This window comes from Macrobrachium nipponense, chromosome 2 (genome assembly GCF_015104395.2).
Source record: "Macrobrachium nipponense isolate FS-2020 chromosome 2, ASM1510439v2, whole genome shotgun sequence".
Lineage (NCBI taxonomy): Eukaryota > Metazoa > Arthropoda > Malacostraca > Decapoda > Palaemonidae > Macrobrachium > Macrobrachium nipponense.
This window is the reverse complement of record NC_087201.1, coordinates 80,736,492-80,762,936: the sequence shown is the minus strand read 5'-3', so window position 1 is coordinate 80,762,936 and position 26,445 is coordinate 80,736,492. Positions and strand designations below refer to the sequence as shown.

Here is a 26,445-nt window from a genome sequence, read left to right as displayed (position 1 = left end):
CAGCAGAGGATGTGTTTAGCACCCCTCAGGTGCCTCACAAGGAGGCCAAGGAGTTAAGATCTATTTTTAGATTTTGGGACAGTGAGGAGGGCTTATTGCCAGAAAGTTCTCCAGTGAAAATTCAAGTGAGCAAATGTCCACAGGCTGTCCCCAAGCAGAAGCACCTTGAGTCTGAGCACCCATTGGCTATAGTTCCATATTCTCCTTCAGAGTGCCAATAGTGTTGGAGTGCTTTTCAGTAGTAGTTTTATGCTCTCCAGAACATTCTGCTGGGCTTGAGCGCCCAATGGCGCATGGACGTACTGGATTTCAGGAACATTCTTTGCTACCTGAGTGCCCATTGGCGCTAGAGCACGTCTCTGCTCCCGAGCACTCAGCGATTCACGAGTGCCCAGTGATTCATGACTGTCCAGCCTCTTCCGAGTGCCCAGCGCCCCAGGTGCCAGGGCTTCCTACAGCTGTTTCTCACAATGCTTCAATATCTTCAACTATTATGCCAACTGTAGTGGACCCGGTTCTGGCACCCATCCAACAGCAGTTGGGTAATAATTTGTGATTTCTTAAGCCACATGTTCCTAGCACTGTAGAGGCTACTTTATCACCTGTATCGTCAGCAGAAGAGGAGGATCAAGATTCGGATGAAGTTTGTCCCCATCTGCATATGATTCACACACACAATGTTCCCCCTGTATTCGGGGGGGATGCGTACCAGACTCCCCCACAAATAGCTCAGACCCTCAAATAGTTAGAACTCCCTTCTAAAAATGCCTATACAGGTGGCCCTCGGTTAGTGGCAGGGGTTCGGTTCCTGGCCGCCGACGCGAAGTGATTTTCGACGCCAAGCGATTTTAAAGCCTACAGCGGCCGCACACCTTTTGAAATTCTAGACCAGTCAAACAGCGCCTTAATCCCGCGATGGTGCAATAAGTAAAATTATATTTATGCAGTATATATCTATAGAATTTACTGTACAGTACATTATAGTATTATAAATACTGTAAAGTGAAAAAAGTCTAGCTTTAATCCTTTGGGTGTCTAGAGTATGTAAAGATATAATAAGGTGTTATACAGTGTACAGGTAGCTGTAGTGTTCAAGTTACGATAATCCGTCGTACGATAATCCGATTTTATGAGAGACCAAATTACAATAGCCTAACTTTATCCCATCTTCTAGTTACATAAGTTCAAAAACAGCAAAAGAGAATGAAGAAAGTATGGTTTTAACATTATACTTGTTGCATAAACGTGTACAGCCATGAACAACCGAACATGAAACTACTATTTTTTTTTTTTTTTTAGTACAACTGAATTCGATAACATCCGTTTGGCTTGTATTTCAATCATTGTACTATGGTACACTATTACCGTAGTTGTTATAAATGACGTTATGTAGAATAGAACTGAAATATCTTATAACTTTATTCGCTGTAGATCAAAGATCAATATAGATTCAAAGATCAATAGGGAAATATACTTTTTATACATTCAACTTACCCGTCAGATATATACATAGCTATCACTCGTCGTCAGCTATGTATATATCTGCCAGGTAAGTATGTATAAAACTTTATTGTATCATAACAATATCATTTTAAATTTAAACCTAGTTATAAATGAAGCTGAGAAAACTGTTCAAGCTTCTAATGACTATTATCGTGCATCGGCAATAAGGATAAAACTGCAGTAAACGTATGCCATCAAACACAACCATAGATAAAATTGAGATAAAATAATTTTAATCAAAACTACTGGGTTTGAAAGACCACATTTTACTGTTGGTTTCACGTCGATATAAGATAAATAATGTAAAGTTCGTATTATGATGATATAAAGGAAATTTGCGAACAGAATCATGTAATTTTTTTACGCAATAAACATGCCGCCAACGTAATCTGTTAATGAAACACAATCACAATGAGACACATTCAGTTCATATTTCCACCTAAAAACACGTCGTATAAGGAAAAATAACCTTGTCTCATATAAGTCAAGTATCTAGATATTCGTTTATGCCAACTAGAAGCAAGAAAATTTGCACAGAATTGCTTTAAATATAGCGAAACAAACTCATGTTCACCATCAACTGATTTGAAACCAAAACATTGGCCGCTCCGCGGAATACTAGCTTAGATTTGCTGTAGTATTTTATAATACAATAATATGAGAATACATACAATATTGTTGGATACAGTGAAGTAATGTATAACTTTTTAAAGGATTTATGGAAAAGATGCATAATAAAATAACACCATGCATTTTTCGGAACAGTGGCGGACAAGAACAAACATGAAAAAACATCCTCTTGATAACGTGGAGGATAGTTACAAAAGCTACCTTAATTTTTAACATATTTATGTACAAAAATAAAAATACCCTATACGTAATATCATAATATATTTTCATACACATTTTAAACATTTATAAAATTGACACATCGATCTCTAAATTTGCACTTTTTTTTTTTTTTTTTTTTTTTTTTTTTTTTTTTTTTTTGAAGAGCGGCAGGTAGCTGCTTACAAGAACTAACATGAATGAAAAAACATTGTATTTGATAACCTGAAGGGTAGTTTCAAAAGCTGCCTTAGTATCATATTTCTACGCAGAATTAAAAATACCCTATACATAATACATTTGCATACACATTTTAAACATTAAAGTATGAACATTTATAAAATTAACACATCGATCACTAAATTTCCACTTTTTTTAGCTCAATATTTTCGGAAGAGTGGCAGGCGGTGGCTTACAAGAATGAACATGATAAAACATCATATTTGATAATGTGAAGGGCGGTTTCAAAAGCTGCCTTTGTATCATATTTATGTGCAGAAATAAAAATACCTGTACGTAATACATTTTCATACGCATTTTAAACATAAAAGCATGAACATTTATAAATCGACACATCCATAGCTAAATTTGCACTCATTTAACTCTATATTTTTGGCATAGAACAGCGTCAGAGGCATATATTTTACCCTAATACCTATGTAATAACTCTCAATACAATTTTTTAATAACATTTGCATAACCTTTATGGGCTGAACGGTATTTCTACAAATGTATGTACTCGTAATGGCGCTAGCAGCGTTGTTGACTGAAAATTGTGCCGTAAAAATACCTCAAAATGCCTTATTTTTTTAATGAATATTTTTGACGACAGCCGTAAAACTGATTCACCGTTGAGTGATTGCTTTGTTGACCGCGGGCCACCTGTATCTGCCTATCTTGAAAGTTCAAATATCAAATGTATTCTTGAAGTATCATCCAACATCAAATATATCATTTAATTGATATTATTTATATAATTTCAAAGTCATCTTAAACATTTTACCATCAGAAATATATAAACAACCAATAACAGAGAGAGAGAGAGAGAGAGAGAGAGAGAGAAGAGAGAGATGAGAGAGAGAGAGAGAGAGAGAGAGAGAGAGAGAGAGAGAGAGAATAACTCCTTATGACATCAGTAGATTGAAATGAGCTTCTATAGGCAACACTTATTTCCCCTCCCATAAATACATATATCTTTTCCAGAGAAGAAAGAGAGGACTGAACAATTATGTTTGTCTGTCTATCAATTCTTTTGCTGAGAGAGAGAGAGAGAGAGAGAGCGCCGCCCTGTCTGCAGTATCTGGGAGAGTAGTTTCCATGTTGTGTTTTTTACTTTTTGCCAAGTCTTGGTAAAGTAAATGTTTGAGGACTGCGCGTTTAGCTGACAGCTGGGGCATCTGTTCACATAGAAAACAGTTACAGGCGGCCCGCGGTTAACGGCGCAATCACTCAACGGCGAATCGGTTTTACGGCGGTCGTCAAAAATATTCATTAAAAAAATAAGGCATTTTAAAGGTATCTTTACGACACCATTTTCAGTTAACAGCGCCGCTAGCGCCATTGTCTAACGAGTTCATACATTTGTAGAATGCCGTTCAGACCATAAAGGTTATGCAAATTATATTAACAAATTTTATGGAGAGTTATTACGTAGGTATTAGGGTAAAATATATGCCTCTGACGCTGTTCTATGCCGAAAATATTGAGTTACATAAGTGCAAATTTAGCTATGGATGTGTCGATTTATAAATGTTCATGCTTTTGTTTAAAATGTTTATGAAAATGTATTACGTGAAAGGCATTTTTATTTCTGTACAGAAATATGATACAAAGGCAGCTTTTGAAACTGCCCTTCACGTTATCAAATACGATGTTTTTTCATGTTCTTTCTTGTGAGCCGCCGCCTGCCGCTCTTCCGAAAATATCGATATAAACAAAAGTGCAAATTAGCGATCGATGTGTCGATTTTATAAATGTTTATGCTTTTATGTTTAAATGTGTAAGAAAATGTATTACGAATAGGGTATTTTTATTTCTGTTCAGAAATATGATAAAAAGGCAGCTTTTGAAACTCCCCTTCAAGTTATCGACTGCGATGTTTTTTCAAGTTCGTTCTTGTATGCCGCCGTCTGCCGCTCTTCCGAAAATATCGAGTAAAAAAAAGTCCAAATTTAGCAATCAATGTGTTGATTTTTTAAATGTTTATGCTTTTATGTTTAAAATGTGTAAGAAAATATATTACGTAAAGGTATTTTCATTTTTGTACAGAAATAAGATACAAATTAAGGCAGCCTTTGTAAATACGCTCCACGTTGTCAAGGGATGTTTTTTCATGTTCGTTCTTGTCCGCCAGTTCCGAAAAATGCATTGTGTTATTTTATTAATTATGCATCTTTTCCATAAATCCTTTAAAAACTTATATATTATTTCACTGTATTCAAGAATATTGTATGTATTCTCATATTATTGTATTTTAAAATACTACGGCAAATTTAAACCAGTATTCCGCGGAGCGGCCAATGTTGTGGTTTGAAATCAGCTGATGAATACGAGTTTGTTTCACCATAACGCAATTCTGAGCGAATGCTCTTGCTTCTAGTTAGCATAAACGAATATCTATATACTTGACTTATATGAGACAAAGTTATTTTTCCTTATACAGCGTGTTTTTAGGTGGAAATATTTTTTGAATATGTCTCGTTGTGAATGTGAACTACTTTTTCTTTCGTTAACAGATTACGTTGGTGGCATGGTTATTGCGTAAAAAATTATGTGATTCCGTTCGCAATAATCCTTTATATCATCGTAATACAAACTTTACGTTATTTATCTTATATCGGTGTGAAACCAACAGCAAAATGTGTTCTTTCAAGCACAGTAGTTTTGATTAAAATGATTTTATCCCAATTTTATCTACAGTTGTGTTTGATGGCAGACGTTTACTGCAGTTTTATCCTTGTTGCCGATGTACGATAATAGTCATTAGCAGCTTGAACAGTTTTCTCAGCTTTAGTTATAACTAGGTTTAAATTTAACAGTATATTTCCCAATTGATCTTTAATCTATATTGATCTCTGATCTATAGCGAATAAATTTATTACATTAAGATATCCCAGTTCTATTCTATACATAACGCCATTTATAACAAATACGGTAATGTTGTACTGTAGTACGATGATTGAAATACAAGCCAAACAGATGTTATCCAGTTCGGTTGTACTTAGAAAAAAAAAAAAAAAGTCTTTTCTCGTTCGGTTGCTCATGGCTGTACACGTTCATGCAACGAGTATAACGTTAAAACCATACTTTCATCATTCTATTTTGCTGTTATTGAACTTATGTAACTAGAAGATGGATAAAGTTAGGCCATTGTAATTTGATCTCTCATAAAATCGGACTATCGTAAGACTAATGATCGTAACCTGAACACTACAGCTACCTGTACACTGTATAAACTTTATTATATCTTTACATACTCTAGACACCCACATGTACTGTACAGTAAATTCTATAGTACTATACTGCATAAATATAATTTTACTTATTGCGCCGTTGTGGGATTACGGCGCCTTTGACTGGTCTAGAGTTTCGAAAGAAGGTGTGCGGTGGCCGTAGGCTTTAAAATCGCTCAGCGTCGAAAATCACTTGGCGTCGGTGGCCAGGAACGGAACCCCTGCCGCTAACCGAGGGCCGCCTGTATTGGGTTAAAGTTAGAGCTCATTAGGTCAGGGCTATAGCCACCTCTCTCTCCATCAAGCATAACTTGTCGCTTTCATCTATCCTTCAGTCGACTTATCGTATGGGCAAGTCTGTCTTCACGTTGCACTATTTAAAAGTAATAGAGACAGTATTCAAAAACTGCAGTACCCTCGGTTTGTTAGCGATGGCTGGCATGGTACTGGGTAAGGAAGCATAGGAGAAACATGATCTCTCTTCTATCTCTTCTCCTTGTGGTAAGAATGTTGAGTTTTATGTGAGCCTGGGGGGTATCTGGTACCTGGAGGACCCACCAGTTCATTGGTTGGTTAGTGGTTTTTAATATTGAAATGTTGAATGGTGAAAGGTTTGTTCTCTGCTCTGGCAAGGGCATGAATTTTCTGTATTAGTTCTTTACAGAGATCAGGCTGATCCCCTGTTGCAAGACTCCCATTGATGTAAAGGAAACTCTACAGGCTAAGATGAGCACCACCAGAGGCAGCATCTGCTGTACCTCCCTTACCAGGGAAGAAAGCAACAAATAGTACTGAGTCAGTGTTAGCCACTCCTCTAGTTCAGTAATTTCTTTAATGTATTGAATTAGATTAGTTCATTCATCCCGCCCCTTTGCAATTTGGAATACAGCAAACTAATTACTTTGTAAGTTACTTGTATAAAAATTATATTTTTATAGTAAAATTGATCATTTTTATAATAAAATGAGGTTTTATATATTTACTTAAATAATTACTAAATCGGAGCCCGCCCTCCTCCCCTCTGATTTTCAAGGAATTTGTGGCAATAAAATTAGAATGATGCAAATTTGCTTCTGTCTCTTGCTAGCTCCTGCTCCCATTGCAGTGGCAGAGCCTGTCACCCCCACTTTGCAACAGTCACTTGTTCGCATATTTTTGAATTTAGGATGGCATTTAAGTATAATCTTAAGCTAAGTGATTAATTAGTAAACATATATTTAAATTCTCATTTTATTATAAAATTTTTTATTGTATGTTCTTGTGGTGTAACATCATGGTTTTCTGGTGATTTTGTAGTGGTACTGCACCTTGTGCAGGAGCAATCTCTTTGCCTTGATAGTGCTGGAAAAAGGTCCTCTGCTGTGAGGTTCCCACTTATGTAGCAGGTAACTCTTGGCTATATGGCTACACCTCTATGAGTTAAGTTAGAGTGTCACCAGAAGCAGTATCATCCTGCAGCTGCTCTCTCAACAGGTAAGTTTGCAAAAGCATTGTTTCAATGCTAGCAACTGTCTCTACTCTCATTTCATTGCTGTTAATGCTTTTGGGGTAGAGTAGATCCATGAATCCTGCCTCCTATCAATGTGGGAATCAGCTATGCAATTATTTGGTAAGTTATTTATATAAAATTGATATTTTTATAATAAAAATATTTTCTATATATACTGTACTTGCCAAGTAATTACAGAATGGGAGCCCATCATCCTCCCCCTCTCATGGAATCTAGAGCATAAATAAATTGAGCTCTCTGCTAGTTTGTTTCCTTTCTTCCCTGAAAGTGAGTGGGGCTAGTTATTTACACCCCAAAAAAATTGCTGCTGGTACTAAGAAATTGTTAGCTATGTAATTACTTTGTAAATATATATAAAACTTCTTTTTATTATAAAAATATCATTTTAATATATATAAAATATATATTAAAACATCATTTTATTATGAAAATATGATTTTAATTGTAAGAGAAACAAACATCTTTAGTGGGTGGTAAATTTTATGTAAATGAATTTGATGTAATAAAATATATCAAACCATACTTTGAATGATTGCATTCTTCAGAATAATAATAATAATGCCATTTTGAAGTCTATTACATCAGATAATACAGGTCAACACAAAGTCAAACACATTTTATGTAAATGTCCAAGCTTTAGCCAACAGCAAATATCTAGTTTTTGGAAACAACTAGGTGATCATGAGCTGTGAAATGCTAATAATAGTAATAATTATGGTAACTATGGAAAAAAACACTGCAAATGCACTTCAAAAGAATTTGAGTGCCTGAATGGTTTGCTTATGATTATGGAAGAGAAAGGAACAGATAGTTAGTTACAGTCCTTGTATATATCAACTAAATGCAGTGTATCACCTGAATTAAAAGTTTCCATGCAGTAGCCTCTGTGATACAGCATATGGTGAAAAGAATTTGACTGGAGTAGTGTTTGGCATTTTCAGTCTGTGTAGCTTACTTCTATAAAAAAGAAATGTGTCATGATAGACTTTCCTTAAGTTCTGCCCTTTATAAGAATTACCAGATATTATTGAATGCTAGGTGTGGGATGATTATAAAAAAATGTTTTTCAATTTAAGGGCAACTACTGTATTAAAATTAATGAGCTGGATAATTAAATAGTTCAATTCAAAATAATGGTTTTCATATAATATTGGATTAGCTTAGTTTTTTTATCCCCTGTAGGGTTTGTGTATTACGTGAACTTCTTGACTAATGATTCTAGTAAACTAAATTATTGTAACTTACCATTGTGTGTGTTTTCAAGTTTGATTAATGCAGTAACCAGAATGATGTGTTATGGTGTGTGTGATTAATGCAGTAACCAGAATGATGGCGTTATGGTGTGTGATTTCATACTTATCCTAACTCTTTTTGTGTGTTTTTTCTCTTGTGCATTGTAGCTGTAACTGGGATGAGCTCCTTGAGATCTACTTCAACAGGACCAGTTAATGTTCCACCTGGAGTTACCCCAAAGTTTAGCGCAACACCAGCACAACCTCATCATCCCACATTATCTCGTCCTGGTATGTACTTAATAATGAAAGCACTTAAATGCTTAAAGAATTTTAAGGAAGAAGCAATAAATTGTAAAGGCGAATTATGAAGGAATATTTTGTCTTGGGATGAAGAATATAATATTGTTTTTAAATGGGGTTTTAATTACAACGTGTAGGCCTAGATGCTGACCAGCTCTGGCTGTCTTGCCTGTCCTCAATGAAATCTCTGCTAGAAGACAGGCTGTTCTGTGTTGTGGTTGTGACTGGTATTGGTTTATTCACATTTGAAAGCATGGAAATTTTCCTGCATTAAAGAAGAACCAGATGGGCAGGACTTGACCAGGTGAACTTCATCTTGCGTTGTTACTTGGGTTAGTTCTGGTACAGTGGCCCTATACTAACTGTAATTAGTACAAAATTTCTTTGCGATAGTGTTTTAAAAACATTACCTCTCCATTTCACTTTTAAGTAAGAACAACTCTCTTACTGAGATGAGAGAATTGTCATGGTACATGTATGTTTATTGATGATATTTTAAAATAATAATAATAATATAGTAAATATATATACAAAATGATGCATATAAAAATCCTTTCCCTTGTCTTTCTTTTTAACTCCATCAGAAGCTTGAATTCCAGAACTGTCAAATATGTCAAGTAATGTGACAGTAAGGGGAGTGTTACCATAGTCCAGTCAATGATTTTTACATTATTTCTCTCTCTCTCTCTCTCTCTCTCTCTCTCTCTCTTCCCTCTTCTCTCTCTCGTCCTCTCTCTCTCTCTCTCTCTCTCTCTCTCTCTCTCTCTCTGTATCTGTATGTTATCTTAACACACCTATATTTTTACCAATCATTTATTTCTTTTTTAAAGGTAATGTATTAAGCTAACTTTTAAATGGAATTACAGCATCTTTAATTTATTTAAAAATTAGCTTAATACTTCCATAAAGATTCTCTCTCTCTCTCTCTCTCTCTCTCTCTCTCTCTCTCTCTCTCTCTCTCTCTCTCTCTCTCTCTCTCTCTCTCTCTCTTTTGTAGTTAGTGGTATATCATTTTTAATTGATCTATTTTTACTTTTACCATTTACAACTGTAATTTTCCTGATCTAAAACATAGACACATACCTAAGAGTTTTATTACCTAGTCCATATAAAAAGCACTGCTTGTTCATGAAAAGTAATTTCAGAACAGAGAGAAAGAGACAGAATAAAGAATTTCTTAAAAGTGATTGAGAAAACTATTCGTAGATCAGTCGGTCGGAAAGGGAGGAGACGAGAGAAATACTTTGTAGTATGTAATCTCTTCACACTTCTCTGTTTTTACCAACCATTTATTTCTTTAATTTCATTTAAAAGTCAGCTTAATACTTAAGAAGCATGATTAGTGTCATATTTAGTGTTCAAACTCTAGAAGTTAGCATTTATTAGCCTTTTTAGAAACCAAGCCAGACTTACGCAAAAATTCACTCTGTGCGTGGGGGTCTGGAACCTAACCTCGAGTAAGTATGGGGTATTACTGTATACAAATTTGATTCTCATTAACATGTGCTCCTCTCTCAAGCAAGGAGAGGTAGGAGTGGTGACTAACCCCTTGTGGCCTACATGGTTTGTTGCTTGAACAGATGGAGTTAGCCTTATCTTCCATGCATGCAATGAATCTGGATATGTTTCATAGTGTTTAATCCCAGTGGGCTGAGTTTTTAGATCCCATACGTATATCAATTCTCTTACAGGCTTCGACCACCTTTAGAACTCTCACTTCTGGGAAAGGTGGTCAGGTGTGCTGAACCTCCAGTCAGTTCAGGACTCTCATACCTCCCTCCAAGTATGAGTCGAGTCCATCCTATTGTTAAGACTGAAGGTTTGTTATGCATATGAACAAATGAAAATTTTTTTAATCAATTTGTACTTTTCATAGCTAACAAACCTAAGGTCTTAACTTGTAGCCACTTTAAATGAAATTACAGCAACTTTAATTTCATTTAAAAGTTTGTTCAATACTTAGAGAGCATGATTAGGGTCATATTTAGTGTTTAAACTGTAGAAATAAGTATTTATTAGCATTTTTAGCAACCATGCTAGCTGAAGCAAAAATTTGCCTTGTGTGAGGTGGTCGTGTAAGTTCGAGGTATTACTGTATACAAATTTGCTTCTCAGTAGCATGTACTCCTCACTCTAGCAAGAAGAGGGAGGAGTGAAGACTAACCCCGTGTGGCCTACATGGTTTGTTGCTTGAACAGGTAGAGTTCACCTTATCTTCCATGAATGCAATGAATCTGACATGTCTCATTGTGTTTAATCCCAATGGGCTGAGTTTTTAGATACCCATATATCTATTCTCTTACGGGTTTGTACCCCATTCTTTAGAATTTTAATTTCTGGGAAGGGTGGTCTGGTGTGCTGAACCTCCAGTCAGTGGTTCTCATACCCCCTTCCAAGTATGTGTCTATCCTATTGTTAAGACCAAAGGTTTGTTCTGCATATGAACAAATAAGAAATTTTTTTATCTATGTATTTTTCATAGCTAACAAACCTGAGGTCTTAACGTTTATTGGCCACCTGTAGCCGCCCCCCTGCTAATCCTGGGTTGGAAGAAAGACTAAATGTATCACAGAGTTGATGCAAATTTGATAACCACGTTCCACCTAGTCTACACCTGAGTTACCAGATGCTACAGATTCTTTGCATTACAGTCTTTGATTGTTTTTAATTGGTTTCCAGCTGGCGCTAGAAAATTTGTCATATCGTTAAGACTTCAGGTTTGTTCGCTATGAAAAATACAAATTGATTAAAAAATGTGTCATATTCATGAAAAAGAATTTCAGAACAAAGAGAAGGAAACAGAATAAAGAAGTTCTTAAAAACAAGGTTTAGAAGACTTCTGAAAATAGATAGGTTGGAAGGGGGAAAGAGGGAAATATACATAATCTTCATACTCTTATATTTTCACATAGGTGACTCATCAAACAATTACAAAGCTGTAAGCTTTCTTACTTGGAAGTCAAAAATTCAAATTTCCTGGTGCTGGTGGTTCTAATATCGTTCATGTAGTAGGTGATACAGGTCCCGCACACTTTCGGGAATGCCTGGTACTGCTGAGCTAACTACTGTCAATTTGTTTTCTACCACCTGTGGGTTTTTTCTTGCAGTCAACTGTTATCGCCATTTTGGATTTTGTTCAATTTGGTGAAGTACAAATTCTTGGTTGTTTTTTGCTGGTTAGCTGCTTGGTTAGCTTTCAGTCTACTAGGAACTAGTATATTATGTAGGACTCTAGTTCAAAACAGGATTACCTAAGTTGTATTATGATCCACACACTAAGTGTGTTAAGGGGGCCGGCCGGAACCCCTATATATGGCGGTATAGGGCGAAAAATGCAGTCATGAAAAAATTCATGGAGCTTCATATGGCAATTGAGAATACGTATACGAAATATTTAGTCAAAATTCCTCATACTTTCGTAGTTACAGGGTAATTAGTTAACGTAACTCAATAAGCCTAAAACATTGATCCGTACAAGAAAATGCAATATTTCTTCTATTATCGTAAATTTTGATGATTACGTATTGTCAAAGAAATTGGGAGAAATGGCATTTGTAGACATTCCCTGAGTCGAGAAGGAGACTTCAGGCTCAGCTACCAAGTCCAGTCATGATTTAGTGCAATCACAGACATCAAGTAGTCTACACGTTCGATTTCACCTCTAACATTCGCTTGCTTTTACCTATGTTTATGTATGTTTCGGCAAGAATTTCATCATGCCAATGAGGAAAAGACAAGGAAAACATCTCGCTAACATACAGACGAAGAAAAATCGCTCAAGTATTATTACAGAATATCGTAATATACGTGTAGTTGGTGAAGAGAGAGGGGAGGGTTGCGTAGTAAGGATTGCTTAGTAACGCCCCCGTCTTGCCTGACAGCACACGTCACACTGTGCCCAAGGCTACGATCTTTGAGCAAAGAGATCTTCATTTATGATAAATAACAAAGTTTTGGTTTTTTAATACCCAAAATGGAATATGAAATTCATAATAATCATGATTTATTAAATTGTCTTTGTAAAAAGAGAGTACACCTTCGAGTTTCACCTCTGACATTCTCTTGCATTTACGTTTGTTTATCTTTGTTTCGGGCAAGAATTTCATCATGCCAAAGAGGAAAATACAAGGAAAACATCTTGCTAACATACAGAAGAAGAAAATTCGCTGTAATAAGCCGAGTTAGTGAAGGGCAGAGAGAGAATTGCGTAGGAAGGAGTGCCCCATCTTGCCTCAAGCAGTGCCCCAGGCTGCGATATATGAGCAAAGGGATCATCATTTATGATTAAATTATGATAAATAAAATAGTTTTGGTTTATTAATGTACAAAAAAGAAATATACATTCATAATAATCATTATTTATTAACATTGTCTTTATAGAAATACGAAGGAAAACTTTGAACGGCCGTATCTCAAAACTATACTCATTAACCTTCAAAATCTATCTTCTCACTTAGTTTTAAAGCTATAACATTGGAATTTGATATATAACTCAGAAAGACATTATAGAACAATCAAATAGAGCCCTTTTTTCCAATTTTTGTTTCGTCTTTTTTTTATAAATTTTTTTCTCCTGATTTATAGGGTTTATTTTTTACCATATTGAAAAATTCATATCTAGCAAAAAATTACTTTTAGAAAAAAAACTGTCCATTTGATTGGAGGTCTACATCAGGTCTATGTATGGTAGTAATCCCAGGTCTTAATATTAAATATCAAGGGAGGAGATATAATTTGAAAAATGGTTATTTTCGGGATAAATCGCCCTGGCGTCACAAAACCGAAGGTCAGAGGCGAAAATCATATGCTGTTTGGAGATGTCCCAAGTCATCTTATTAAGTGGTATGAATATCAAAGTCCTGTCCTTAAAAAATGGCATTACCTGGCCGGCCCCCTTAAGTGTAGGGGGCAAAGTTGCAGTAAGGACTTAACTTGTACTGAATGCCAGGTTTTAGATGAGTAGGGGTGGAAGACTTTTAAAGCTCACTCAGATAAAATGGAGTAATATAGAAAGAGGAAAGCAGCCATTAGAGCTTTTATGTAATATTTCTCCAATTGATAGCCCTCCTACTTCTTTACCTATGACTCCAGTCCAGGTAGCTCTTGCTTCCAATCCCAACACCCTTGCCATTTTAGAGTCCAAGATGGACAAAAAGTTTGAGATTTTGGCAAAATCCGTTATGGATTTAGGTTTGTTGCTCCGCGCTTTTGTTGAGAAGAGTGATAGTGAAAAGTGCAGTGTTGTGCAACGATCTCTTGACACAATCAGCTAGACGCCCTAAGGATCCTCCTGTCACGGGATCTAAAGCTTCTCCTCTGTAGAAACACCCTTTCAAGGCGTCAAGACCAGGTGGCAGAATAGACTAAGGACCAATTTGCACACACCAGCAAACTCCACCAGAAAACCTCCCTGCAAGCAATCAGAGAAGTGATTGGGAGGCCCTTCACGCACCCGTAGGAGTGAGACTCCATTTGTTTTGGGAGGAATGGCGTCAGAGAGGAGCGGAGCAGTGGGTAGTCCAGGTGCTGAAAGGTTATGTGATCCCTTTTGTACAAGACCCTCCACTGTCCCTTATACCCATCTGCTTGACAGCATACTTGAAGGGATCAGGAAGAGTTTTGGCTTTAGCCAAAGAGGTAGAAGCGCTTATTGACAAAAAAGCCATAGAAGAAGTAATGGACAAGAACTCCCCTGGCCTCTACAACAGACTCTTCGTAGTCCCCAAGGCTTCCAGAGGCAGGAGGCCAGTACTAGACGTGAGTGCATTGAACCTCTATGTACAAAAGACGAAGTTTCGAATGGAAACCAGTCGGTCGGTGATGTCAGCCCTACAACCAGATGACTGGACGGTGTCTCTCAACATGAAGGACCCATATTTTCATGTCCCAAATCATCAAGAGTCCAAGAATTTCTGAGATTTGTCTTCAATAAGAGGGTGTTCCAGTTCACAGCCCTCTGCTTCGGACTATGAAGAGCTTCACAAGTATTCACTCGTATCCTTACTCCTCTAGGAATTTGGCTGCATCTAATGGGAATAAATGCAGCATTCTACTTAGACGACTGGCTACTGAGGTCCAAGTCCAGTCATCAGTGTGTGAAGGACTTACAAAGGACATTAAACCTGACTCAACATTTGGGAATTCAAATATACATCGAGAAATCCCAATTGTCTCGGACACAAGATTCCCTATTTAAAAATGATTCTGGACACTCGAACTTTTCGGGCTTCTCTCACCCCCAAGAGGATAGAATCATGCCTTACGACAGTCCAGGAGTTCCTTGAATGCCCGTTGTGCTCAGCATGGGATTGGACGAGCCTCCTTGGAACCCTTGCTTCAGTGGAAGGTTCCGTGACGTTAGGTCGCCTCCACATGAGATCTCTCCAGTTCTTCCTGAAAGCAAACTGGAACCAGAAGACTCAACCAGACTTGATAGTTTTTTCCCTTACAGAAGAGATAAAAGCAGACCTTCGCTGGTGGTTGGCAAAGGAGAGACTCCAGGAAAAGGGCTTTCCCTTGTAACATCGAACCCCGACCTAGATTTCTATTCAGACGTATCGGATGTAGGATGGGGAGCTGTAATAGGTAACAGAAGGACCTCAGGTCTTTGGACAGAACAAGAAAGGGACCTGCACATAAATGTCAAGGAATTAAAGGCAATTTTTTTAGGACTTCAAGCATTTGTTTCTCTAGTCAGAGGAAGGAAGGTGGCAATCTTCGCAGACAACACCGCGGCTCTGTTGTACGTCCGGAGACGGGGAGGAACACATTCATTCTCTCAACGAGGTAGCAGAAGTTCTCCTCCTCTGGGCAAACAAGCACAAGATTTCACTCTTCCCGAGGTTTGTACAAGGGAAAATGAATGTATTAGCAGATGAATTGAGCCATTCAAAGCAGATCCTGTCCATGAAATGGACTCTAAACGAGAGAGTATGTTGAGATCTATGTAAGTTATGGGGAAAACCAGCTGTAGATTTCTTCGCCACCTCAAGAAACAATCGTCTACTGATCTTCTGTTCTCCAGTGCCGGATCTGCAAGTGTGGAGAACAGACGCTATGCTTCTAGATTGGACAGACCTCGACATATATGCTTTTCCCCCCTTTGGAATGTTGAGAGAAGTCATCAATAAGCCTCAATCTCCTCAAAATGTGTCGATGACTTGAATAGCTCCATTCTGGCCCAGGAAAGAATGGTTCCCGGACTTAATAAAACTTCTAGTGGACTTCCTGAGGCTCCTTCCACAAAGTCCACGTCTGCTCAAATAGCCCCACTTCGACTCGTATCACCAAGGATTGTCCACTCTGAATCTGACAGGATTTAGACTGTCAGGAACCTTGTTAGAGCAAAAGGCTTTTCACGTCGAGTGGCAGAAGCTATTGCGAGCTGTAGAAGAAGCTCTTCTGCCTAGCTCTAGCAATCAAAGTGGAAAGTTTTTAGATGGTGGTGCAGACAAAATAGCATCTCTTCTTCTAAGACTGCTATAATTGAAATTGCAGATTTCCTTTTATATCTGAGGGATTCTAGAAGGCTATCCATGTCTACGCTTAAAGGATATAGATCCATGCTTTCTTCTATTTTTAAGCATAGAGGCCTCAACGTCTCAAAAGATCAGAACATTAGTGACCTAGTTAAATCTTTCGAGTCCTCAAACGTGGTGAAGTCTGAGGTTGTCAGCTGGAACTTGGACTGGGTACTGGGTATTCCAGAAAGTGTGAGGAATCTGTATTACCTACATGAACGATAGCAGTGCCGCCGGCGCCAGGAAATTAGAATTTTCGACTGCCAGGTAAGAAAGCTTATTGAAATTAGAGTAACTTTAATTTCATTTAAAAGTTAGCCCAATACTTTGCTTGATACTTTGAGAGCATGATTAGGGTCATATTTAGCGTTTGAACTGTAGAAATAGCATTTTATTAGCATTTTTAGAGACTGCCAGACAGGTAAAAATTCACCCTGACAAAAATTGCAACAGTGAAATTCTAGGGACAAGGGAGCCATATGTGCTAAGGCAGTAACCTAGTGTGTTAGGTTTTATATCTGTGATTTCATGGGCCATGCAGTGAAACAGTAGTTATTTTTTTATAATTAATATACTAAAGGAAGCTTTGCACCTCATAGTTCTCTCTCAATATTTTGTTTTAGATATTAGTACTGTCGCTCCTTATGTAAAATTAAACATAAAAACAATTGGTTACAAAATAAAACTGTACCAGGAAGTTGTAAGTACAATCAACCCCTTGTATTTGTGGACTCGTGTACTTGTGGATTTCTCTCTGGAGCATACACCCCCATTATTTGCAGGAAATTCACAGTATCCTATGAGAAATATCCACAAATTCCTTTTTTTTTTTCAATTTCATCATAAAATGTACTTTTTGTGATAAAACTATGAAAAAAACCAGGTACGTATGAACATTTTTTTGAGTTTTCCATGAGTTTTAATTAAGAAAATATAGCCAGTTTTAAGCATTTTTAAGGGGGCCGGCCGGCTAATGCCATTTTTTAAGGACAGGACTTTGATATTCATACCACTTAATAAGGTGACTTGGGACATCTCCAAACCACATATGATTTTCGCCTCTGACCTTCGGTTTTGTGATGCCAGGGCGATTTATCCCGAAAATAACCATTTTTCAAATTCTATCTCCTCCCTTGATATTTAATATTATGACCTAGGATTACTACCATTATAGACCTGATGTAGACCTCCAATCGAATGAGGATTTTTTTTTCTAAAAGTAATTTTTTGCTAGATATGAATTTTTCAATATGGTAAAAAAATAAACCCTATAAATCAGGAGAAAAAAATTTATAAAAAAAAGACGAAACAAAAATTGGAAAAACGAGCTTGATTTGATTGTTCTATAATGTCTCTCTGAGTTATATATCAAATTCCAATGTTATAGCTTTAAAACTAAATGAGAAGATAGATTTTGAAGGTCAATAAGTATAGTTTTGAGATACGGGCGTTCAAAGTTTTCCTTCGTATTTCTATAAAGACAATGTTAATAAATAATGATTATTATGAATGTATATTTCTTTTTTGTGTATTAATAAACCAAAACTATTTTATTTATCATAATTTAATCATAAATGATGATCCCTTTGCTCATATATCATAGCCTGGGGCACTGCTTGAGGCAAGACGGGGCACTCCTTCCTATGCAACTCTCTCTCTCTCCCTCACTAACTTGGCTTATTACAGCGAATTTTCTTCTTCTGTATGTTAGCAAGATGTTTTCCTTGTATTTTCCTCTTTGGCATGATGAAATTCTTGCCCGAAACAAAGATAAACAAACATAAATGCAAGAGAATGTCAGAGGTGAAACTCGAAGGTGTACTCTCTTTTTACAAAGACAATTTAATAAATCATGATTATTATGAATTTCATATTCCATTTTGGGTATTAAACAACCAAAACTATGTTATTTATCATAAATGAAGATCTCTTTGCTCAAAGATCGCAGCCTTGGGCACAGTGTGACATGTGCTGTCAGGCAAGACGGGGGCGTTCCTACGCAACCCTCCCTTCTCTCTTCACTACACGTATATTATGATATTCTGTAATAATACTTGAGCGATTTTTCTTCGTCTGTATGTTAGCGAGATGTTTTCCTTGTCTTTTCCTCATTGGCATGATGAAATTCTTGCCGAAACATACATAAACATATGTAAAAGCAGCGAATGTAGAGGTGAAATCGAACGTGTAGACTACTTGAAGTTTGTGCTCGTACTGGATCATGGTTGGACTTGGTAGCTGAATGAAGTCTACTTTCTCGACTCGGGGAATGACTACAGATGCCATTTCTCCCAATTTCTTTGACAATAATTATCAAAATTTACGATAATAGAAGAAATATTGCATTTGCTTGTACGGATCAATGTTTTAGGTTTATTGAGTTACGTTAACTAATTACCTTGTAACTACGAAAGTAAGAGGAATTTTGACGAAATATTTCGTATACGTATTCTCAATTGCCATATGAAGCTCCATAAATTTTTTCATGACTTGCATTTTTCGCCCTATACCCCCATATATAAGAGTTCCGGCCGGCCCCCTTAAGGGGGTTTCAACTATTCGCAGATTCTAGCTATTCGGCGGGGGTCTGGTACCCATTCCCCATGAATATGGGGGAACACTGTAATGTATTTATTGGAAAGATATGGTACCGTGATATTTGTCACCCAGGTTTTATAGTACCTAATTTTAGTGGATTCATTATTTGGAGTATGTAATTGGAAGGATAAATTGATTGTCCGTATACTGCATCTGTTCTTGTGTGGTGTAATGGATGATGTTTTGCTCATGCCGTAAGTGCTATTATTGATTACTTTTATTTTTTTGAATAATTAGGTTTAATCTGTTCTTTCCAGGACCCGGGCTAGGACTAGAACCAATTGGTCCTGGTAGTGAAGGTCCACCAGGGCCACCAATGCCACGGCCAGTATTGCCAAGGGAGCGAGGATACTTAGATCGTTTTGTAGAGTATCTTGTGGGTGATGGCCCTGCTAACCGATTTGCACTGGTATGCCGCCAGTGTGAGTCTCACAATGGTATGGCACTCAAAGATGAATTTCCTTATCTTGGTAAGTTGTTTTCTCGTTATGTTTGAATTAATTGCTCATTTTGATCTCGTGTGAGTTATGAAGAATAATATGTTGTAAGTGATGGAATTGTTGTAATAACTTCATTTGATAAGTGATTTAAAGTCTTGTAGTATATTGCTGTGAAGATACATAAAAGCAGAAATATAGTTCCATGTTATTCAGTAGGGTTAGGCTTCTCAGATAATTTCAAATCATAATTTTATGAAAAATAAATAGCACATACTTGGTTGCTGTCTTTAGTACAGTAATAACCCGAACTTACGCGATTCGATTTGCGCGAATTCAAAATACAGTAGGGCCTCGATAATTGGGGGGAAAATTGCCCAGAACCCCAGTTATAAGTAAATACCTGTGTTATCCTGGTACCCCCCCTCAAAAATTGCTTTAACCCTTAAACGCTGAAGTGGTATTTTAAAAATCGTCACCCGTATGCCGGCGGCGTTCGCGAGTGAGCGCCGAAGCGGAAATTTTTTTTTTTTTTTTAAATCACAGCACGCTTAGTTATCAAGATTAAGAGTTCATTTTTGGCTCCTTTTTTTTGTCATTGCTAGATGTTTAGTATGCAACCATCAGAAATGAAAAAAATATCATTATCATATACAAATATTGGGATATATGACAGCACAAAAAAAAAATTTCATATATAATTGTATACAAATTGGTTAAAGCTAATGAGTTCATTTTTTTCGTTGTATTGTACACTAAATTGCAATGATTTTGGTATATAACACATTGTAAAACGATCAAGGCAACAGAGAGAAAATATTATCACAAAATGATGCATGAATTTGTAACGTGCGGTTGTAAAAAAAAGCTGTTTTCAAAAATTCACCATAAATCGAAATATTTTGCTAGAGCCTTCCCGTTTGTTGCAAAATGTAGGTAATTGATTGAATATTACTAGACTGTAAGTTTTGTAGCTTACAGTTGCAGTTTTCGACCATTTCGATTGAGTTAAAGTTGACCGAAGGACAAATTTTTTCTATTTATCTTTATTTGTATGAAAATATTTCAAAACTGATAAAAGCTACAACCATGGGTTGTTTTTTGTTGTATTCTACATGAAATTACGCACATTTTCATATAAAAAACTTAATGTAATGGCTAATTTAAAATGGTGCAAACATTATGACAATTGGGCAAAAAAATTTATGATTTTTTCGGAAGAGTTACCGCACGGAGGTAAGGAAAAAGTTTATTTCATAAATTCACCATAAATCAAAATATTGTGTTAGAGATTTCCAATTTGTTGCAAAATAAAGGTAAATGATTGAATATTACTTGAATGTAATAGTTTTTGCTTACAATTGCGTTTTTCGACCATTTTGGTCAAGTCAAAGTTGACCGAAGGTTGAAATTTTTGCACTTATCGTTATTCATATGAAAATATTCAAAACTGATAAAAGCTACAACCATGGGTTGTTTTTTGTTGTATTTTACATGAAATTGCACACATTTTCATATATAAAACTTTATGTAACGGCTAATTTAAAATGGTGCTAACATTACGACAATCGGAGAAAAAAATTTTGATTTTTTCGGAAGAGTTACCACGCGGACGTAAGGAAAAGTTTTTTTTTTTTTTTTTCATAAATTCACCATAAATCGAAATATTGTGCTAGAGACTTCCAATTTGTTACAAAATAAAGGTAAATGATTGAATATTACTAGAATGTAAGATTTTAGCTTACAATTCCGTTTTTTGACCATTTCAGTCGAGTCAAAGTTGACCAAAGGTTGAAATCTTGGCACTTATTGTTATTTATATGAAAATATTTCAAAACTGATAAAAGCTACAACCATGGGTTGTATTTTGTTGTATTCTACATAAAATTGCGCACATTTCCATATATAAAACTTTATGTAACAGCTAATTTAAAATGGTGCTAACATTACGACAATTGGACGAAAAAATTTATGATTTTTTCGGAAGAGTTACCGCGTGAACGTAAGGAGAAAGTTTTTTTTTTTTTTCATAATTTCACCATAAATCAAAATATTGTGCTAGAGACTTCCAATTTGTTGCAAAATGAAGGTAAGTGATTGAATATTACTAAAATATAAGAGTTTTAGCTTACAATTGCATTTTTCGACCATTTCAGTAGAGTCAGAGTTGACCGAAGGTTGAAATTTTGGCACTTATTGTTATTTATATGAAGATATTTCAAAACTGATAAAAGTTACAACCATGAGTTGTTTTTTGTTGTATTTTACATGAAATTGCATACATTTTCATATATAATACTCCATGTAACGGCTAATTTAAAATGGTGCAAAAATTATGTCAAAGTGACGAAATAATTTCTGAGATGTGTCGCAGATACTTTTTAGTGCGAGAAGAAAGAAATTCGCGCTTGCGTGCCTGGGTAACGATTGTAAACAAAACAACGCCTTGATCCGTGAGCTCATAGCATACCCCAAGGCACATGATTCAAAAGTTTTCGCCTAGTAGCCCTATAACTATTTTTCCACAAATTTAAAAAAAAAAACTTTTATATCGACGTACCATATGTCCAATCAGCACCCAACAGACAACTTATATCGACGTTTAATACATCCAATCGGCGTTAAAGGGTTATTTTATTCTGCCTAGTTTAATAATTGACCCACCCAAGACCACTATTTCAATGTTTATAACTGCCTACTTTAGTTCAAGCACCAAATATGTCTTCAACTATCACCTTAAAGTAAATTTAAGACAGTTTTAAAGTTATTTTACATTAGCCTTAAAAATATATGGAGTATACATACTACTGTACATATGTAGCCTACTAGCCTATGGATTACAGCTAGAAGCCTACATACACATGTGCATTACATACTCACTTGGGGCTCTTTGTTTTTTTTTTTTTTTTTTTTTTTTAATACAAGGAAAGAGAGGGAGAGAGGTAAGAGAAATATCAAAATTATGTAAATCATATGGGTAATCACCAAAGATCTATGATAAAGAAGGCGACGATATTGCAGTGCAATCGGAAGAATAATAAAGATAATATTACCAGCAGCATGCAGCAAAACATCTCTTCCCTTCTTCACACCTTAATATATTACGCATAATAACCTTCATCTGACGTTTAGGCTCCTTTCCTATAAGAGCAAAAGAATCAGTGCTTTTGGATGCCACGTAATTAACTTGTTTGTGAGTACAATTTAAAGAACGTGGCGAACACCACTTCAGTAACATAAAACAAAACGGCTCCTTGTTTACTTTATGCCTCCTTTGTTTAGTTTGTGTTTAAGTTATATGTCTATAATGTCACAAATCTTTTAAAAATTTTCCAATCTTCAATTTCCCCTTCATCAGATCAGCAAACAAAAGTATATTACCTAACAATTCCTTTCTATTTTCATGATTTGGCTGCTGCACCAAACTAAAAGTACATAGTATATCTATTTCGTGAATTAACATATTAATTTATGATAAAAAAAATATGATTTACTGTAATGATTACAGCACCCAACTATAATATTAATGTATAAACAGCAAAATACAGCAATAAAAATCTATTTTTGTCTTTGGTTTACGTTTAGAATCAGCTGATGGACGTTTATTACCGAAAGAATTATTTTGGAAAACAATTTAGTTGCTAAAAGAAACAAATATATTAATGTCATTATTATTTTTAACTTTGTACATAAAAGTTTATGATTTTGTTCATGAAACTTACCTGTCAGATATATATATAGCTGTATTCTCCGACGTCCGACAGAATTTCAAAACTCCCGGCACACGCAGTGGGCGGCCAGGTGGTTAGTACCCATTCCCGCCGCTGGGAGGCGGATATCAGGAATCATTCCCATTTTCTATTCAGATTTTTCTCTGTCGTCCGGGTTCCGGTAAACACCTGTTTACAGACCTCCACCTAGGATTTTGAAACTTCTTGTGCTAACTTGAGTATTCTGATTGACTTTTGGTTTTGATTTGGCTTGTTGGCTTGGCATACGTGATAGTGGATTTGATTTGGATTTGGCTTTGACTTTTCTTTGATTACGATGTCTGGATCTAGCTCTGCTAGCTTCAGGGTGTGTAAGGTACAGGAATGTAAGGTGAGGTTGCCGAAAGCTTCGGTAGACCCTCATTCGGTGTGCTCGAAATGTCGTAGTCATGTATGTATGTTGAATGATAGATGCATCGAGTGTGAGCAATTGACTGAAATTGAATGGAAGGCATATGATTCTTACGTGAAAAAGCTTGAGCGTGATAGAATCAGGAGGTCTTCCTCTAGAAGTGCTTCTGTGAATAGAAGTCAAGGTAGAATTGTATCTCCATTAAATCCTCCTGTAGATGTAATTCAACCTAATCCTGTTGTATTGCCTCCAAACAATCAGGAAGTGTCTGCAGAAGGAAACGTATTATCTACGATCATGGAGTCGATTCGCGCCTTGGAATCTAAAGTGATTGCTCTACAATCAAATATGAATAATTGCAATAAAAGTGTTAGTGCATCTAGTGTTGTGGAGGGGGCGTCAGATCGGTCCCATAATGCCTCTAGGCCTAGGCCCCTGCCGGACTCCCAGGCCTTAGGGAGAGGGCAAGCCGAAAGCCGAAGGAGGGTTACGGGATCTAATGACCGGTCTGACGTCCCTTCGGCAGAAACTGAGGACGAATCTCAGGCTGCCGGTGTTCGTGTACGGGCACGGATACTTAAAGAGTGCTTCTCTTCTTCCGAGGCTTCCTCTCCTCGCCGAGGTTGGGAATCTCGGAAGACCTCTCATGGGGAGAGCGGCAGGGGCGCAAGGTGTCGCACAGGCGGCCGTCGCCCTTGTCGCCCTCTTAAGAGAGGTTTCAGAGAAGAGGACGCTTCACGTCCTTCGGATCAGTACGTAGATTCATCACCTGAAGATTTTGAAGCTTTTCCGCCACAGAAAAGGAACAAGACTTCATCAGGGGAGGACTCTTTCGAGCGTCCAAGTCGCTCTAAGCATGTTCCTGAGTTGAAGGAAAGGGCATCCCCTCGCCCATCTTCCTCGCACAGGATGAGTCCTTCTCCTGATCGAGAACTTTCCCCATCAAGGAAAATGCTTTGGGAAATGCAGAAACAGTTAGCTTCCTATTTTGAGAAAAAGGAGGCAGAACCTAGTCATCGGAGGAAGGATAGGTGGCTGCCTGTTAAGAGGACTAGGCAGTCCCCGGCTCCTTCTCCGCGTTTTTCGGCCTTTGAGTCTCCTCCTAGTAGCCGACGCATTAGAGAATGTGATTACGTTCCTCATGAAAGGGCGTCTAGGAGAGACGAATTTGACAGAGACGTGAGTTGCCGCACAGGCGGCCGGCGTCTTTGTCAAAAGGCCGAGAACGCTCAAGGATCTATGACGGAAGTTCAAGCTTTGCATGATGATAATCACGCTCGGCGTCTTAAGCAACGAAGCGCTTGCCAGGACGCTCGAGAAGACGCTTTTCAAGACACGCGGGACGCTCGCCAGGACGCTCAGCAGGACGCTTCTCAGAACGCGCGGCGCCTTACATGTCGGGACGCTTGCCAGGAGGCTCAACAGTTGAGTCCGAAGCGTCAGGATATTTCACATGTTAAAGTGTCGAAGTCATCGCGATCTTTGAAGGACGCTGATGACCGAGAGAAGGATTCTTCTAGTGATCTCTGCCCTACGGATGATGACGAACCAAATGCGTCAGCGACTTCAGACTATAAGACTTTGACGGATTTACTTAAGAAATTGTTTCCAGACAATTTTCAAGCGCCCGTTCCTTGCTCTCCCCCTTCACAATTTGCCTCATCGAAGGCCAGGAAGGCTCCTGGCTTCGTTAAGATGGCCACTTCGCTCTCTGCGAAGAGAGCGTTTAAGAGAGTCCAGGATTGGATGGATTCAAGGAAGGTTAAAGGGAAGACTTCGTTTGCACTTCCTCCATCTAGACTGAAAGGGAGAGCGGGGATCTGGTACGAAACAGGAGAAGAGGCAGGATTGAAAGCACCGTCTTCTTAAGGAGATTTCGCCAATTTGGTGGACGCTCCAAGGAGGTCTTATTTGTCATCGGCTAAGGTTTCCTGGACAATGACGGAGACAGATCATCACCTCAAGGGGTTATTTAAGACGCTAGAAGTGATTAACTTTTTAGATTGGTGCCTCGGGGCCTTGGATGTACAATCGAGGAGTCAAGACTCGATTTCGTTGGAAGAGCTTTCGAGTGTATTAGCTTGTATGGATAGAGCAGTAAGGGATGGCTCTGATGAGTTAGCATCTCATTTTGCTACAGGTCTGCTAAAGAAGAGAGCTCTCTATTGTAGTTTTGCGGCGAAAGCAGTTTCTCCCTCTCAGAAAGCGGAGTTATTATTTGCCCCCTTCTCTACGCACCTATTTCCGCAGTCCATGATTAAGGATCTGTCGGTAAACTTGCAAGAGAAAGCAACAAGGGACCTCTTGACTCAATCTTCCAGACGACCTACTCCTCAGGCTTCTACTTCAACAGCTCCAGCACCCAAGAAGAAATTTAAGCCCTTTCGTGGAGCACCTTCCTCTAGAGGTTCTTCGAGAGGAAGGGGGTCCTTTAGAGGTAAGATCTCTTCTATCAAGAAGGGAAAAAATTGACATTTCTACCCTTCAGGCACCTGTAGGTGCGAGACTCACCTTATTTGCTCAGGTATGGAGGACGATAGGGGCGGACACCTGGACCCTAGATGTGATCGAGAGAGGATACAAGATCCCTTTCCTCTCTGCGCCTCCTTTGAGCACGAAGCCAATAGACCTGTCGCCCGCATACCAGTCAGAGAAGCAACAGATCTTACTCGACCTTCTAGATCAAATGTTGGAAAAGAAGGCCGTAGAAGAAGTCCTGATGCTGGATTCCCCAGGCTTCTACAACAGGTTATTCCTGGTTCCGAAGCAGTCTGGGGGATGGAGACCTGTCCTAGACGTCAGCAGACTGAATCTTTTTGTAAAGAAAGAAAAATTCAGGATGGAAACATCTCAGTCTGTGTTAGGGGCCTTGAGACCAGGGGATTGGATGGTGTCATTGGACCTGCAAGACGCTTATTTCCACGTCCCGATCCATCCTCA

General features: G+C 37.6%; 1 protein-coding gene across 9 annotated transcripts in view; it reads left to right on the top strand.

The window, feature by feature from the left end:
* The window catches only part of LOC135220710 (endoplasmic reticulum junction formation protein lunapark-A-like), a 249,695-nt gene that overhangs the window by 109,788 nt on the left and 113,462 nt on the right, over positions 1-26,445 (top strand). For 8 of the 9 annotated variants that reach the window (XR_010315766.1, XR_010315765.1, XM_064258125.1 and 5 more), the window contains exons 8-9: positions 8,694-8,816; positions 19,204-19,416. Coding sequence is in view for 7 of the 9 variants with exons in the window: in XM_064258125.1 (XP_064114195.1) it covers positions 8,694-8,816; positions 19,204-19,416 (336 nt within the window). In the remaining 2 variants the exon portion in view is untranslated. The remainder of the gene's footprint in view (positions 1-8,693; positions 8,817-19,203; positions 19,417-26,445) is intronic. The other variant, XM_064258123.1, reaches the window with a different exon arrangement.